The 17,108-nt window shown below is 46.7% G+C and overlaps 1 protein-coding gene across 1 annotated transcript in view; it reads right to left on the bottom strand.

Moving 5' to 3' along the window:
* Positions 1 to 16,710, bottom strand: part of syde2 (synapse defective 1, Rho GTPase, homolog 2 (C. elegans)) — a 53,393-nt gene extending 36,683 nt beyond the window's left edge. Inside the window, exons 1-3 of the mRNA XM_037115024.1 lie at positions 14,484 to 16,710; positions 5,294 to 5,595; positions 4,396 to 4,792 (exon numbers count right to left, since the gene is read on the bottom strand). Of these exons, the coding sequence (XP_036970919.1) occupies positions 4,396 to 4,792; positions 5,294 to 5,595; positions 14,484 to 16,539 (2,755 nt within the window). The 5' untranslated portion in view covers positions 16,540 to 16,710. The remainder of the gene's footprint in view (positions 1 to 4,395; positions 4,793 to 5,293; positions 5,596 to 14,483) is intronic.
* Between the last annotated feature and the right edge of the window lie 398 nt (positions 16,711 to 17,108).

Below are 17,108 nucleotides of genomic sequence, written 5' to 3'. Positions count from 1 at the left end.
ACTATGAAAGCAATATTTATCATCTCTGCAACAGACATTAAAAATGGATTTGCATGCTTTTACTGTTTGCGGTCCCTATCACTCATCTGGTAATAAGTAGTTTCCACTAATCACGTTCACATTCACCCCAGTGGATAAAAAAAGGAAAATATGAGTTTTTTTACAGTCAAAACGTATCCATCAAAAGGAGGTGCTGATGTCAGACAACATCAGATGTTGATAACAACATGATAATAACAAGCTGAACACGCTGCTACTATGTGAGAATTTGCTGCTTTTTGTTTTCTTAAGCAACTCGAATATCTTTTAGTATTGGATTGTTGGTTGGACATAACAGGAGGGGACATCAACTTGGGTTCTGGGAAATTGTTGTGGGCAGCTTTTACTTTTTTCAAGTTAATTGAAAGAATATTGAGCAAATAAATCAATAAAGAAAACAGTTGCTACTTGCAGCCCTAGCTAGCAGTGCTTGGGGTTATAAATGTCCTTAGAAAACCTTTCCTTCAACACACAATCAACTTATGTACAGATTCTATTATGACTCCCTCGATGCGTTCAGTCACTTAAGAAATGCGTTTGTGTAAAAAGAAAAAAGTTCTTTACTCAACAAAATAGAGACCAGCTCAGTTTTCCTCAGCTGCTCTTGTGATGAAATGAAGAACAGACCAGAAAGTAAGAGCCATGAGGAAACTATGTGGGCCGAACCTCACATCTAGCGCCAAGCTAAAGAATCTGCTCGGGTTTTGAAGTGCCGTTCTCACAACGTTGAGTTGTTGACTTCCTCCAGACCCAACCGCGCAATCGTCAGCCCAGATTCTGGGGTTTCAACTCGGAGGCTTGAACTCTCATGTAACTTTAGCAGCCGGGGCCAAATTCCCGAACGCAGCAGCCAGCGTGACCAACACAACCCCCAGAAATAGCTCTGATCCCTCTCTGAGCGCTGGCCAAGTCAGATTCCCCAAACAGGCACTAAAGGGAACAAGAGATTGGGAACACACCGAGGCTCACCACCCCCAAAGTCCATCAATCATTATTCTCCATACAAATAGAGCATTCAGATGGACAAAAAGTCAGTCAATAGGCAGCACACGAGGAGTCTGGAGTGTATCCGGTGAGGGAAGAAGAACCAGCCAGGCGAACAGAGGAAAAGCTATAGTCAGTAAAGAGTCAGCTCCATCTGCACTGCTTCATCAATTCAGCAGACGCTCTTATTCATGCTCAATCAACGAAAGGCCTGTCACATTTTTAGCCCTGCAGATAAAGTGGAGTCTGTAGCACATATTTATGAAGAATCTGAAGCAGAAGACACAAAAGATGGGACTAAAATAGTGGAGTTCAGGACTGTGGCTGCACTCAAGAAGCCATTACTCCCGAAGAGGGAATATGTGGGTACATTTGTTCTAATGTGGCAAGCTACACCATGAGGCGCTGGTCTAAACACAGATACAGTTCATACAACTCTCAACGATAAAATAATAACCAACAAACACATGTGCTCTGGTGAGGTTTAGTTTGGCACACTTTTTCCAATTCTGGGTTCGTGAAGCATTAAAAGACAAAACCAATGTTTCTGCAAGATTCAGCGAGAACAGGAAATACATTCAAAAACACACTTGAAACAAAATGCATAGTTTTCACACTGGTCAGCTGGGATGTAAACTATATGTGAGTTGTTGTGAATAGGCTAAATTATGATAAACAACTGGAATGGCCCTTTAAGGTTATCAATGAGTCTTTAAGTCAGTCTTTATACAACAATGCCTGGGCTGTCGTCCATCTGTCATATGCTTTCTTCTGTAACTGCATGTGTAGTGCAGAGATGTGTCACTGATCACCCACAGCAGGCTGCTGTCCTTTTAAACTCTGCTCACTATCCTCAAACCCTCCCAACCAGTGTGTCAGGAGGAGGAGTGCAGCGTCATCCTGCACAATACATACTGAGTTAACAGCAAACACAACACACACAGCGATGACTGGAGGGTACAGGAGGTTTCTAACTCTAGGTGAAGAAAGAAGGAGAAGCCTTCCCATCTTTCCGCTACGTTCTAAACCAACATGCCCACAAGACACACACACAAAACACAACAACCAGTAATAAGTGTTTCTTATTTGATGACACGTAGCCGGGCTTATTGCGCCTTCTCCTTGCAGTGAAGTTTGGGATGGCGTCGCCAAACCCACAGGAACCAACTGCAAAGTCAACAGGCACCGGTCAGTTCCAGAGTGAGAGGGAAAAGAAAAAAAAAATCCTCAGCACTTTGCTTCTTATTTTCACAGCAACCATTTGCAGCAGTTGTAAAGCCATACTACCACAGACCTGCTACACAGTACTCCCATTAAATCCAGCCCTGTAAGTCAGGCTCAGTTCTTTGAAAGGTAACAAGGTGATGGAAAATGAATCACTGCTGGAAAAAGGTAGACAGCTCAGAGATAAATTCTATTCACGGGTGCTCAGAACAAGATTTGTTCCCTGGTAAAACTGCTGAATAAGCTGAACACCAGCCTCCAAATATGTCCACTCATCTGCTTACCTAGCACAAACGGCCCTAATGACACCAGCAAATTTCATAGACAGCAAAATAACCTTTCAAAAGGTGCAGGCAGTAATAGCCAGAATTTAATTAGCTCTGTGCACCATTATTAGTGCCTCTCTGGGCCGGTACAGCGAGACTCATTTGGGACTGGTTTAATCCTAATCCTACAGGGAAAGTCTCTGAGGACAGAGTTTTGCTGAGCCACACGTGATGTCAGAGGGAGCCAGGAGTTTGACGCCAGTCAATGAGGATCAAGGAGTTTATCAGCCGCCAATCAAGCCTGCGACCTTGACACGAACAGATTTGTTTTGGGAGACAGTGCGACACCTCAAGAGGTTAAGATGCTCCACACTGACAGACCCACTTTCTTTATAAAGTGATTGTTTGGAGCCCTGATGGAAACCTAATAGTCGAAACATGCTGGCTTTTTCAATTATTGCCCTTTTAATGATTTAGCCATGACAATAAAGACTTGTAATATTTCTTCTAGTTATATCTGTTTTTTGAGTGTCTTGACTGTTTTTGTAATCAGCCTTTTCTCCCATTTTCCCACTCAACACAGTTCTTGCCCACATTGTGTTGAGTAGAGCAACCAGTAATGCTCTCTTTTTTATGTGCTGATTGCTGTTTTGAAATATGGAAAAACTCCATCCTGAAGTGTATTCTTTCATTTACATGACTCAGTCTCGAGAACTTGTGGTCCACTTCTAAAACTGTACTTTAGAGCGAAAAAAAAAAAAAGTTATCTCAAGCCCTCACTCCTGCAGTAAAACTGTGACTGTGAACACTAAAGCTTATAAGTATTAGATTTCCCTCTGTGTACCCGAACTGCACGGCCTCCGCTTTGTGCTCCTACAACTAGAAATGGCTGTTGCGTGCCACAGAAACGTGTTGTCAAAAGTCGTAATTATAGGATCAGCGCAAGATGTGCCAATTGGTTGAAACTACCATGTTGCCACATCAGAGAGAACAAAAAGTCGGAAGTTGGAAAAAAAAACAGGCTGAGCTTATTAAGAGACAGGGAGCCCTGCGCTGGCTGTCATCAGTATGCCGCCGCTGTAGACCACAGTCGTCAACAATTTCCACGAACAAAATTAAAAAAAAACAACAACAACAACAACAAAAAAAGCGCAGGGAGAGCACTGTACATTACTTCTCCTTAGCTCTCAAGGTCATGTATCATTTGTGTGTTGTTTTTTTTTAGCAAGCTTTCAAGGCAACAGCACGTTTATTCAACTGAAAAAAAAAAAAAAACAAAGCAGAGAAAGTTTCGTGGCCTCTGTGTGAGCCACAGTCACAAGTAAATGGATATTGTTTCCTCTGTGGAATGCCGGTTCTGAATTCCTCCTGGCTAATGTCTGTCTGAGTTTAACTAATGAGGGACACTGATATGGAGTGATATGATTAGACAGCCACAGCTCCTGTCTGCTCCTATCAAACAGGACTGGACGAGAAAACCCTGGCACACACCGCCCACATTTGTTTTACATTTATAGAGGAATTTTGGAGTTGAAACCCAGCAAAGCTCTTCCTTTTTGGCACTCTATCATCTTAAACTTTACACCACAAAAAAAAACAAAACACTTCATACGTTTCTAAGCTGAGATAAAGTTGGCCAGGAATTACTTGCAGCTATACCATTTATCCTTTGATTGGGAACACTTTCAACAATGGCTGTAATTAGTGCTCAAGGTGTGCACGACCTCAAAACTCAGCCGAGGGTGACTGGCTGAGAGACAGAACGACAGGCAATAATTGGCCCTTGACATCAGTGAAGAAGACTGAATCAAAATGTACAAAAGGGAAGCAGAGTAGGAATGAGTGGAGGTGTGTATGAGTGTTTTTTTTTTTTTTGCCTCACCTGTTGCTCTGCTGGTGGATGCCCCCCCCTCCTCCTGAGGTTTGCACGCGAGCATCTGTCTGTGCAGATGTAGTGCCTCTGTGGAATGTACAGCATTCCCCTGAATCCCATCTCCTGAACCGCCGCCAAGGCTTTCCCCGAGTGCCTCCGGCCCGGCGCCGCTGCCGCCCCCCAGGTTCCTGCCACCGTGACCCGCATCCCCTCCCCGGCTGGGCCTCCTCTGGAGCTCCGCTCGAGGGGGAACCATAAGCCGAACCGAGGGTCGGTGAGACATCTCCGGTTCCTCATCCTCAGGGATCGGGTTGTACCAGATTTCTCCTTCGTCGTCAGCGTCATTCTCCTCGGCGGGGTCCACACTCCGAGGGTGAGGGGACACCTTAGTCTGGCTGATGTTCACCTGAATAAAGACAGCGACCGAGGTGGAGCATTAAAACTTTAGAAAGAGAGGAACTGTGTTAATGTTGTATATATCCAAGTTTTGTCTTTCTGAGAAATACGCTTATTTGTTTTCTTTCTGAAAGTGAGATGAGAACACTGATACCACTCCTCTGTGTGTATGTTAAAGGTGCAATATGTAAGAATTTTACTGTCAAACATTCAAAAAAATAATAAAACATTAACATAATGTGAAGATAGCATGCTAACCAGCTTGCCCAGATGGCGCAAGGCTACACCAACACTCACATTGCTCCAAGCTCCCAGTCTCTAGCTAACTGGGCTGCTAACTACACAGCTAACTGAGCTAACTAGCTGTAGGTAGCTACAATTAGCAGCATCACTCCAATGATTTGCTGCCACCTATATTGTTTGGATTAAACAGGTAGCCAGTTCTCACATATTGCCAAGAAAGCAAAGAAGTGTATTTAAAAAACGCTAACAGAGAGCGCTCGCGGCTAACCTGTGGCAGGTGCAGGCGAGCCGGCCGTGACGGGGCTCCACCTGAGGGTCTCAGGTGGTCTGGAGAGGGACTGGGAGGAGGTGGCAGCTGATGGGAGACCTGGCTGCCCTCCTCCTCAGATCCCAGCATTCCCTGCAGCTCGTCCTTGGCGCAGTGATTCTTCCCGAGGGAGCTCTGCTGCAGCCAGTTGCGCTTCTTGGAGACCGTGATGGTGGTGAGCGGTGGCCGCCACGATGGAGACTCACTGGGCCGGCCCGCCTCGCGGCCATTGGCGCAGGGGGCTTGGACATTCTCAATGAAAGCTGAGGGAGCGGTTGGGAAGAGAGTGTGAGAGGGTGAGAGTTACAAGTTGCTGCCGGGAGACACTCGAATGTCATCTGATTCACATTAAAAAGCAACTAATCATCACCATGATCATCATCGTTGAAGCAATTATTGAACTGAAGTGAAGGACTGACTCTGATGTTTGATCTCAGACTAGTCGTGTCCTGTCAAGTTGAAGAAGACGTCTCTATCAAGAAACCACAGGTGAGGAAACTTAAAGCCTTTGTCTCATTTTATTTCCATGTGTTTTATAACTTTTGGGATATTGTGATTCTGTTTTCATAACCAAAGTCAAACTTTCAGTCACGCTGCCAAAGTCCCCTGGAGGACCCCCCCCACCCCCACCCCCCCACCCTTTCTGCTCCTCAGTGATGCTTTGGGGAATATGTGGGCTTTGAATTCAAAAGAGATCGCAGGGAGATGGAGAGGACCGAGCACACATATCTTCCATCGCAGCGAAAAAGGAAAAAAAAACAAAAAAACACTGGCGTTAACAGCTGTGAAAGTAGAGCGGAGAAGGGGAGGGGGAGTGGCGGTAAGTACAGCCGGTGGCGATGCAGTTGAAAGAGGACGAATAACGGGGACGCTGACGTGGTCACTTAATGTCCCAGAGAAAGCATTAAGGAGTGCGTGCACGGCTCTGAGTGAGCCTGTGGATGTTTTTTCCGACGGTGAGAATCTGTTTTTTCCTCATAATCAAGAAGGGCCTTCACAAAATCATCATCTGACGTGCCTTTATTTTTATTTTTGTTTTTTTTACAAGGGTTGATGAGCAGGCAACCAGAGAAAAACAACCTCTGAGCTTGTGTGTGTGTGTGTGTGTGTGTGTGTGTGTATGTGAGTGTGAGAGAGACAGGGCCGGTATGGGTCTTGCTCTAACACGTACAGCCGGCTGGTGTGAAAGACTGTTTTGATCCTCAGCAGCTCCCAGGCGAGCCCCTCCACATGCTATAATGACAACTTCTCCTTTTCCTCAAGGAAACGCATCTTCGTGCACGCCATGCTAACATCCACCAAATTACAGGCTAGCGTGTTTTCACTCTACGAAAAATCTGAATCTAAACGCGGGGGCGCATGCCAGTGTGTGCATGTGTCTGCATAAACCAGTTTGTTTTTCTTTCTTTTTTTTTTTAATCCAGAGCAGTGCGAGAGAAAAGAAGTCCATCCAAAAAAAAACAAAAAAAAACACATGGTTCAAATTACATAACTCCTACTCAGTCGATTGAGACTCAGGTAATTTTTTTTTTTTTTTTTTGCTTAGTTGCTCTCATTGACAAAGCCCTGCTAGTGGCACCGAGGGAGCAGAAGCCTCCACTGGGGTTTACTTTTTTCTCTGAAGAGCCTCTCGCTGCCTGCCTGTGATCTACCAGGCAACTTTATGAAGCTATTGTTGACTTGTCATGAACGCCACCGTCTCCAGCGCCTCAAAATCCCGTAAAAAAACCCAGACATTGGAGTTTCTCTCACCACAACAAGACAAGTTTGAACTTTATTTCTTTTCAACTTTTCTCTCTGCTTGACAAATACAAGCACGACATAAAGTGGGATGAAACTGAATCTGTTAGGGACGCCGCTCCTCTGGGTTTCCGGCTGATTATATAAAGACACTGCCGAGCATATGTAACAGCTTTCAGTGGCAAAAACTGAGGCCACGTCTGAGGTCTTTCTAATCTCCAAAAAAGAAAAACCAAACACCACGAACTACGAAAAACACGACCCATCACAGCCCACCCCCTTCATCTGCTTCATGTTAATTCAAACATAGCACTGTGCCGCCGTGATAAAGAACATCTTTAAGTAGTTCTTCCTCTCTGCTCTGTTTAAGTTAAAGAGCCAGAGACGTGTCTGTCGGACCTGAGCCAGCCCTGTGTTTGCATTAGCCAGGATTAGGGTTGATGCTGCGTTTAAGGGCCTGGAGCTCAGAGGCCGAGTGACGGAGAAACATACAGCGTGTTTCTGGTGATATGCTGGAGTCCAGCGGGATAATGTGCAGGCCAAATGTTGGCAGGCTGTAATAATCTGCTATGGTTTGTTCTCACGTGGTCTAGCCTGGAGTTTGTGTAGCCCTTTAAACCCTGTCTACAAGCAGCGTTTTAACTTAAATCTACACTTAAGTACATTACAACAGTAATTTGTTATTACCTATATACCTCTGTCATAACACGTAAATCTGTAATTAGTTTGTAAGTCTGAGCCAACGTTCTGCACTAAAATGACAGCGTGGCTGTTAAAAGTATAATAACGTAATCTCTCTGTATGTGTTCAAAAAGGTCAACTGATATAAAACAAACGGCAGCGCCTCCTATGCTACAACTTTTTGCCAGAGGAGAATGACAATGAAAGAGATGAGACGCGCTCTATATGAAACAAAGGATACTAGCTAGCAGTTAGCTAATATTACACATACAAACAGCTCACTCCTCCCTGCTCAAGAGTTTGGGCTAATTCACCCATTAATCCTTTGCTACTGAGTACTACTACTAGTTGTAGTATCAGAAATCACTTGAACTTTGGCAAGCTAGCCAAATTTCGTAGCAATCCACTCTGATAGTATTCTACTTGCAAATATGTTAGCAAGCAAACTGAGGTTAGCAAGCTAGCTGTAACTTCATTGCACTGCATGGATCTGGTGCTTGTTGCCCCATAACATTAGTGGATAAAGACAGACAGTATTTTGCAACGTTAGCTAACCAGCAATTTGTCTATGGGAGCGAGCAGGCTAACGTTAGCGAAGCTGTAACTTGACTGCACTGCATGGATCTGCCATTGGTTGTTTAGAAACACTATGTGGACAGAAAGACATAATTCTGCTACATTATCTAATTTTTTCTCCCTTCACACATTGGCAAATCGAGGAAATTCATGTGTGTAAAAAACATTCTTACATATAATCCCTATAACAGACATTTAAGACCAGGATATGGACAAAACTACAGGCTAATAACATAATTGATATCTAGCTAGGGGAACTCTTCATCAGATGAACAACATCAAATGAAACTTAACTGACACTGAAAAGGTAGAGGATATCGACTTCGGCACAGATACAAAGACTACAAATAATATGAAATCATTTGAAACCACAACACACACGAGAATGAAAAAGCTCGTAGGGAACGTGGATTATCTGAGAGCGGGCAAGACAACTCTTCTGGGAGAGAGGTGGAGGAGATTTTTCTAAGACCAATTATGAAAACTGCAGACTCAAACTGGTAACGCGAGACTGCAGAGAGGTGTGATATTGTGCGCGGAGTTGTTGTCACTGTGCCATCTTCTTTAAGGGGTCTTTCATAGCTGGAAGAGGAAGCGTGTTCTGACAAGAGCGGCATTCCAGACATCTCCAGATTTACAGCCTCGCCGCCGTCTCCTTCCACTGTCACACTCCTTCACCAGGAGCAACACGAGGCAACAGCGGGACACTGCTTCCACTTTATAACTGAGATTTCAACCATCTTCACTAGTGTCCATCCATCACAACACTCCTCAGCATTTTACATTAGCTTATCCGTGTTTCCCCCCTTGAGTGCTTTAAACGTGAACAAATATCATTCTAGCAGATGCAGAATGTTCAACCTGATGCTTTTCTTCAAACTGATCTTCAAATCACTAACGCAATGTGAAGGAAACTGTTTCTAGAAGATGTCTGATGGTGTAAACTGAAATACAAACTGACATCTTGTCGCAAAAACACAAAAAAACGGACGAATGCTTGAAGTGACGGAACATTTAAGAGACAGAAATTCCATTTGTTTTACAACTATTTTTTGATTAATTTATTAGTCAGAATTAAGCGGCAGCTCATTTAACTGATTTATCAACAAAAAGTTCCAGCTCCTCCGTGCTGAGGATTTGCTTTGTTTCTTTGTCCTGTTTAACACTAAACTGAAACTGTGCTTCTCCATCTTTCACACATTTCTGATATTTTGAAGATCAGACGACTAATCTTTAAATCCAGAATGTAAACTGCAGATGAACTGACTGTGAAAATTACAATCAGAATTTGCATGTGTTTATTTAAAAAAAAGTATCAGAGTATCCAGTGGAAGAGAGGAGGGAGTTTTTTAAAAGCTGTGCCTCATTATAGTAATTCAAATTTGTATTCATGCCACCAACATACATGTTTCCAGGAAGAAAGAGTGAGACTACAGCTGGCGTTAGAGCCCGGTGACCATCTAACCTTCAGTCAACACAGCACAAAGCGAAACAGAAGGCCCGCGTCAATTACAATTTCCATAACGGAGCTAACGCGGCCCGGCTCCCTGTGCAGCGATGGCATGAAGATGATGCGTCCGCCGCACGGAAAACTCACACCCCTGACCTGAAGGTAACAGATGGCCAGAGCACATAATACAAGGGTGCACGTCTGTGTGAGAAAATAAAGAGAAAGGCAGAGAGGGAGAGAGAGGGAGAGGTGGACAGGGAGGAGCGACGCGGGTTTGTCTGAGGTGCTGAGAGGAATGCAAACTTATAAAGAAAGAAGGCTTATTTCCTGGACGCGCTGGTGTGAACCTGCGCCACGTGAGCCCGACAGTAAACCCAATTATCCTCACGTCTAAATCTTTTTTTCTCCGCTAAGACAAAAACACCCGATCCGCTTTCCCATAGGCTTCTCTTTTATTTCCTGAATTCCTTCTGGCTCGTCTTTTGATAAGTGCAGAGCACACACACCAGCGCGCCCTCTCTCCTCCATACAGACAACACTTTGTGGTGTGTACAGAGTGTCTTCCCCCCCTTCAGAGGGAATCTTTTCGCTCCGTGCCATACATTCCCATTGACGCGCATTCATATGGAAATGAGGATTCTCAGTGTAGATTTGTTTCCTCTTCGCACCGAATGCAGAGCCAGGATCGTCCGGGGTTGCATCACATGTCAACACTTGCATCCCCGTTGAGGCGTCCTGGCAGCGCAGCCCGCTAACCCTAATGCCACTTCCTCCTCGATGCGTTGGCTCCGAACCCACATTCTTTTCAGCGCTGTGGCGCTTTCTGTCTCGTCTTATTGTGTCTGTTTAAAATCTGATACAAAAAATACAAATTCTTCAGCGGAGGGACCGTGCAATCTAAAAAGTGGGACATGGACTCTCAGTGTGACCCACTTAGGTCGGGAACACTGATAAAAGTGAGACAAGTCATTGAAAGGCCCTTCAGCAGCGCCTTGTACAGTAGCTCTGCATGAACTGCTGCCAGTTGCTTAGTGTTCGCCCACAACACCATCATGTGACTCATAAACCATCCCTGTATGAACCCTGATGCCTCAAGTTTCTCGTCCATCACCTGATCTGTCTTTAGAGGTGCCATCCACCATGAATCTGTCCGAGTACAGACACACCAGACAGGATGAATGACTGTACCTGTGAAAAAGACTACCAGCAGCTCGGTAACATGTTCTCTGGCACAATGCAGAGACCAGGCGCCACGTCGTTCTGACACGACTCGACAGCAGTCAGGCAGGATTATGTTACACCTGCGGTATCATCTCGTTCTCTAGCTAATTTGAATCTACTGAGCAGGCAGCGATTCATTGATTCACAATGTTGAGCAACAGTAATGTGGCAAAACACAAGTTGTTGTTTAGCTCATATTCTACGTTGTATTTAAAGGAACAGCCCAAAACTTTGGGCTGTTTGCTTGCTGCCATTTACATAAAAAGAGTGATACTTCTTGAGGTGACAATCAGCAGACAGTTTGCTTCGCTTCACACAATTACATTTAACGTTTTAAAACGAGTCCCTGTCTACTTCAGTTGTTTAGAGGAGTATCTCAATGCTGTTTAGCTGTGAAGCTTCAGAAATGTTTCGTGGACTACGAAACTTCACCCAATTTTTCCTTTGAGTGCACCTTCATTTTCAACAGACAGATATGGGGAGATCTCAATTGTCTCAGCTTAAGCTAACTATCAACTGTAAACTATCCTTTTATGAGCTTTTGTTGAGGAGATACAGAGCTAATTAACTTTCTCCCAGAACGCTGCTGTGTTCCAAAACGTCAGTATTTCTGGGTGTGCAACGTGGGCACGATTTTCCAGTAACTGTGAACCACAGGACTAAAATGAAGAATAAATAACAGGAGAGAATATCTGCCTCCCAGGAGTGGATCTCATACTTCTGTTTGTGGTGTCTATGGCTCAGTCTCAACATCAGCTTTGACTGACACACACAGCTCCTGAGCTCAGATCTGGCCAAAACATGATGCCTGGATACTGCCTGCCTGCCGGCTAGGCAATCCTCTGCCACAACACAACAAACCAATAAATCCTCACGCAGCAAATACTAACAGGCGTGTGCACACTGGAGATGTGCATATGCATGTTCGCGTACACAAAATCCCTCACACACACTTATACATAGAAGGAGTGACACTCGGCTGCGGGTGATAATCAACACGATTTTTAATTAAAGGACAAGTCAGGACAGAAATAAATTAGCTGCAGTTTAATTAAGCCAATAGTTTGCACTGTGACTTCATGGAGAGATTACATGTCCAAGTATCAGTCAGGGGCAGCAACATGACTATTTTTAGAGATGTATGAATATTTGCATAAATCAAGAGAAGAGCCTTAAACTCAATGAAGAGTTTCAAGCCAAGACAAGCAGTTCACTGGAGCTTTTGAGAGCTTTGGTATTTCTTTTTTTTTCTCTTTTTTTTTTAAATGGCTCTTTGTGAGGCGCTGAGAGGCCCACAGGGGCAAGATAAGCCCAGCTCTGACCTTAATAAATACTTAATCGCCCTTCATTTTGTTCATTCATGGCGAGGAATTAAGTGACACAACGCAAACAAAGTTAAACAACAGGAATGGCATCCGAAATATTCAATCCAAAGTCTCTTTAACATGCAAGTTACCATGGAGCTGTCCAGAGCAAACGACCGGGGAGGAAGGCAACATGACAGCCCAACCCCCCTCCTTTTACTCTCAAACAAACACACGCACACACACACACACACACACACACACACACACACACACACACACACACACCCACCACAACCAAAGAGGCTAACTGCAGTGGCTTCTCCCCTGCTTTGGATTCCCCTGGCCACAGCTGTGGAAAAGTTCAGTGGGGACAGAGAGGGGAGAGCTGAGCGAAATGAGGGGAAAAAATGAGAATCAATGGCGCAAAGAGGAACCTAATATCAAGAGGAGCCCTGTCTGTATTCTGGAGGTAAAAGTTGGAGCCACGTTGAGCCGGCAGCGGCTGGAAGTCAAACATAAAGAGGCCTTCCGCCCGGCAGCCTCTCAGATCACACTCTATTTCTAGCAGCACGGCACACTGACAGTCAACAGCAGCCAGCGCACATGGCAGCTCGTCTGTTTACTCTGGAAAACACTGTCGGAGCAAAACACACGCGCTCTCGTGCACAGGGCACTTTCATACGAAAAAAAATGAAAAAATGTTTTCGATCCACACAAAGCCATTTCCACACGCTGCGCAACAAAATGTCAATACAGAGCTCTCTGCACAGGCAGCTTCAGAAGCCTGTGACTGAACTGGCGGACTGCCCTGTTTGCGGTCAGCTCAGGACAGCATGGAAAGGAAAGTGCAATCCATTTGGTGCAACCAGGCACTAACACAGTGAAGTGACAGCTTACGTTATGTGCAATGTAAAGCAATGGATGTAAATGTAATTAAGTAGGGTTGCAGTGATATATATGGTTTTCAAGGTATACTGTGGTATGAAAGTTAAGTGAAATTATAATAAAGTCCTGTTCATTCAGGTAAGGGTTGCTCTAACAGATAATAATGATAAGAATTATACAATACTGCATATTAGGTTCCATGAAACCGTGAAAAATCTCATGCCCTTGCAACCCCAATGGTGACCCTTTGGTGATATTATTTTTTAAACTTCAGTTTGCATCTCAACTTTCAGATATCGACGTGTTTGTCTTGGAACTGCATGACAAGGTATATACATGCAGAGATGGAGGACTTAGTTTCTAAGAAGCTCACAAATCAAAGGTTTAAAGGTGCTTTTTGTGAGAAAACAGATTTTTGAGTCTAACTCCCAACTTGGAAAAAATCAACATTTCTTACAAACGGCATCTTTAAAGTGGGAGAAAATGTCGACCCAAGGGATTTGACCAAGTGATGGGACTGCCGTAACCACGCCACACCGTTTGTGTGTCCCCCCCCAACAATAATATCATGTATCACGATATTTGCCAGGATAATATCGTAATATCAAACCCTAGATATCGCCCAAGAACAGCTCTTCTCCAGAACAGCTTCTAAATGGACCTTTTATGGGTGAGCTTGTTCTGTCAGCTGGTATAAAGTTGTAAGCAATCTACATCCAATCTAATCCCTGACTATCCCTCATAGACCTCACCTCTAGATTGACTAATTACTAATGTGGCCTCTTCCTCTCAGTGGTTTCCTGATACAGACGTGTTCCTGTTTTTGCACCATAATAGAAACAGAACATCAATTGTCATTTTGTATGTCATCAAAAGTCATTCACACGCACACAAACCAAACCCCCACCACCAACACCTTAGAAAACACCACAGCAGCTAGCAGAGGAGAGTGAGTTAGTTGTTACTGGACTACGCTGTGAGTGATCCGACCTATGGCCTGATGTGCGATTAATTCAGTGTTAAACAACAAATGCACCTAAATTAGTGTGAAGGAACAGAACCCGCCACCGGTTAGAGAATCTTGAAAAAGGAAAGCAAAGAGGTCTGACGAGTCTTGTCCCTTTGCTTTGCATCCAGAAGAGGAGGAGTGCAGGATGGACCGCCACCAGACGGAGTTTACTATGAGTGGAGGAGGATGACAATATAATCAGACGGGAGGAGGAAGGAGGGTGAGAGGTCTCTGATTTAGAGGATCCACGGGAGCTGGGGCCACTCCGTGTAGCCTTCCTACCTGGTGACTTGACTGCAGGTGGCTTGGCCTTGACAGATTTAACCCCTCGGCCGGACGTCTGGGCGCCTGGTTTACACCCACCGGGGCTGGCCTGAGGGCAGGAGCGGTCCTGGCCTTGGCCTCCTCTGCGAGGCAGAGATGAGCCCTCGATGCGCTGCTTCATCTCGGAGGACAACAGCCGCCCCTTGTGCATCCACTCCTGCATCTTGTTGACAGTGACACCGTGGCCCTTGTTGACAGAGTTGGCTCGCTGCGCTCGCGCCTCGGCCAGCTCCTGCTTGCGGTCGTGACCCTGATGTGCTGATGCTTCGGCGTTGCTGTCCGACGAACCCGTGAGGCTGTTGATCGAGCCACTGCTCTCATTGAGCTGCCCGCCGCGGTCTTCATCGCCACCGGCATCTTGAAGCATCTCATCACTGCTGACGGCCTCGAAAGGCACCCGAGGTTCTGTCAGCTCTCTACCCTCTTTTGTCCCCGTGGCCCCTAACTCGGCACTGACGTCTGGACCCTGAGCCCTCGAGGCCTGAGCACAGAGTGAGGGTCCACCTGGGTACCTGATGGCACCATCACTCGCGGAGCGCAGTAAAGCTGGCCTCATCCTGCTCAGAGACAGGTTCACCATGCTCTTACTAATCACCCCGCTGTCTCTGAGGCCTGACTCAGGGATTCCACTGAGGCAGAGCAGGAGCGAGTCGGTGTCGGACACCTGCTGCGGGCTGTGGTCGCCTCCTGACGACCAGGAGTCGCTGTCCATGTTCTTGGCGGACAACCTGGAGCACAGGCTGTCCCTGGAGTGGCTGCTGCAGGAGGAGGAGGCCTGCTGCTCAGTGAAACCACCACTGATCTGTTGCACATCCAGGTTGATATCATTCATAGCATTGATAAGGAGGTAATAAGCTTCTTTCAGCTGGTTCCTAAGCCTGTCTGTTTCCTGGGCACTGTTGCTGTCACTAAGCTGTCCTTTATCCTGACCGGGCTGAGGCAGCTCTGCCACCTCTGCCCTGTCGTCACTTTTTGTTCTAAGGGTTTCATAAAAAGGCAGAATTTCGTTATCATAATAATCCTCATCCTCGCTGTCTAGGGTGTATCTGAGTGGGCCCCCCGTGGCGCACAGAGATGCCATGCTAATGTCGCATATTTCTAACTCCGTGGGGAAAAACGTCGGGCTCTGCAGGGCGCCCGCAGTTCCCCTGTTGTCGCCTGCGTACTCGGGCTCGTAGCTCTCAACAGTGCGGATCAGGATGTTTTCCTCCGTGCTACCTGACGCACAGGTCGGGTGCACGTGTGCCGCGCAAACCGGCGAGTCTGGCCCCAAACTTCGGTTGTTGTTCAGACTCCAGTTGGCGTTGAGCTCAGGAGCAGCCCCTACGGTCCCTGCCATGTGCCTTGTCTGTCCTCTGTCTCCGGGCTCTGTCACATCGCCATCAGCGGCACTAACCGGGCCCGCTGCAGGTTTACCCTGCGGATCCACCTGTGCGCGGTACAGAACGTGGTTTGAATTGTCCCCAAACCCGATTGAATCCCCGACGCTGCGCTGCCGCGGGACCGAGACGAAGTGCTTCCTCTGGACATGCGGTCCTGCGAGCGTGACCCCCGGCGATAACGCGATTTTGCCACCGCATCTGGGCCCCTGGTGGCTCCCGTCTCCCTCCCTCCTGACCGCGTGTCCCCCAAACTGGCCGGCGCTTTGAAGTGAGACCCCCAGGAGCTCCTCATTAACCCGAGCCCTGCCCCCGCTGCTGCGCTCCTGGGGACGCGCGCCGGCCGACTCCGCCGCGCGGCTCTCCCGGAATACCACAACCCCCCCGGCTCGCACCAGCGCCCCGTCAACACAATTCTCGTACGTACTCATTCTCTCTGTCGCGACCAACACCACCGGGCGAGCCTCGTCGGAGTCTCGCTGCGTCTGCAAAACTTTTTCTTTACCTTCTCGGCCCCCATTCGCCGCCGCCGCAGCAGCAGCAGCAGAGCCGTATCCACCGCCGACCGTCGCTCCTTTCTTGGATTTCTTCCCCCGGAGTTTCGCTAGTAAAGTCCTCCGCAGAGGATCAGCCATTCCTTTCCTTTGCCCCCCTGTTAAGTCCTCCCGGTTTCTTTCAGCACGCTGGCTCCAGAAGGAAAGGGCCGAGTGGGTTCTCCTCGCTCGCCGCGGTCAAAGCTCGCCGGGCGGACGGGTTCCTCTCCATTCTCCGCTGTCACCTCCGCTCTGTCGCCTCACTCACTCCTGCTCCCTCTGCTGAGCTGCACCACCTCTCTCTCTCTCTCTCTCTCTCTCTCTCTCTCTCTCCCTCTCTCTCTCTCCCTCCCTCCCTCACTGCTCCACAAACACACACATACACACACACACGTTGCCCTCCCTCCCTCCTCCCTGTGTTTCTCCCTCTTCCTCTCTCTAGCGCCTCACCTCACCTCCTCCTCATGTTTGCAGCTCAGATGTTTGGAATATTTTCCTGCCTCGCAGTTCACTGACCCCGCACGTAAATTACCCGGAGAAAATTGCATGAAAGCGCCTTCAGGGGTAAACTAACATTCAACTCAATTACCTGAAAAATTAATTTGCAGGGCTACGACAAGCATGCGAATTCTTATGTAACATATCGTGCGACTTTAGCCTTAAAAGTGCTA

Source organism: Acanthopagrus latus, chromosome 11 (genome assembly GCF_904848185.1).
Source record: "Acanthopagrus latus isolate v.2019 chromosome 11, fAcaLat1.1, whole genome shotgun sequence".
Classification (NCBI taxonomy): domain Eukaryota; kingdom Metazoa; phylum Chordata; class Actinopteri; order Spariformes; family Sparidae; genus Acanthopagrus; species Acanthopagrus latus.
This window is presented reverse-complemented; position numbering and strand designations above follow the sequence as displayed.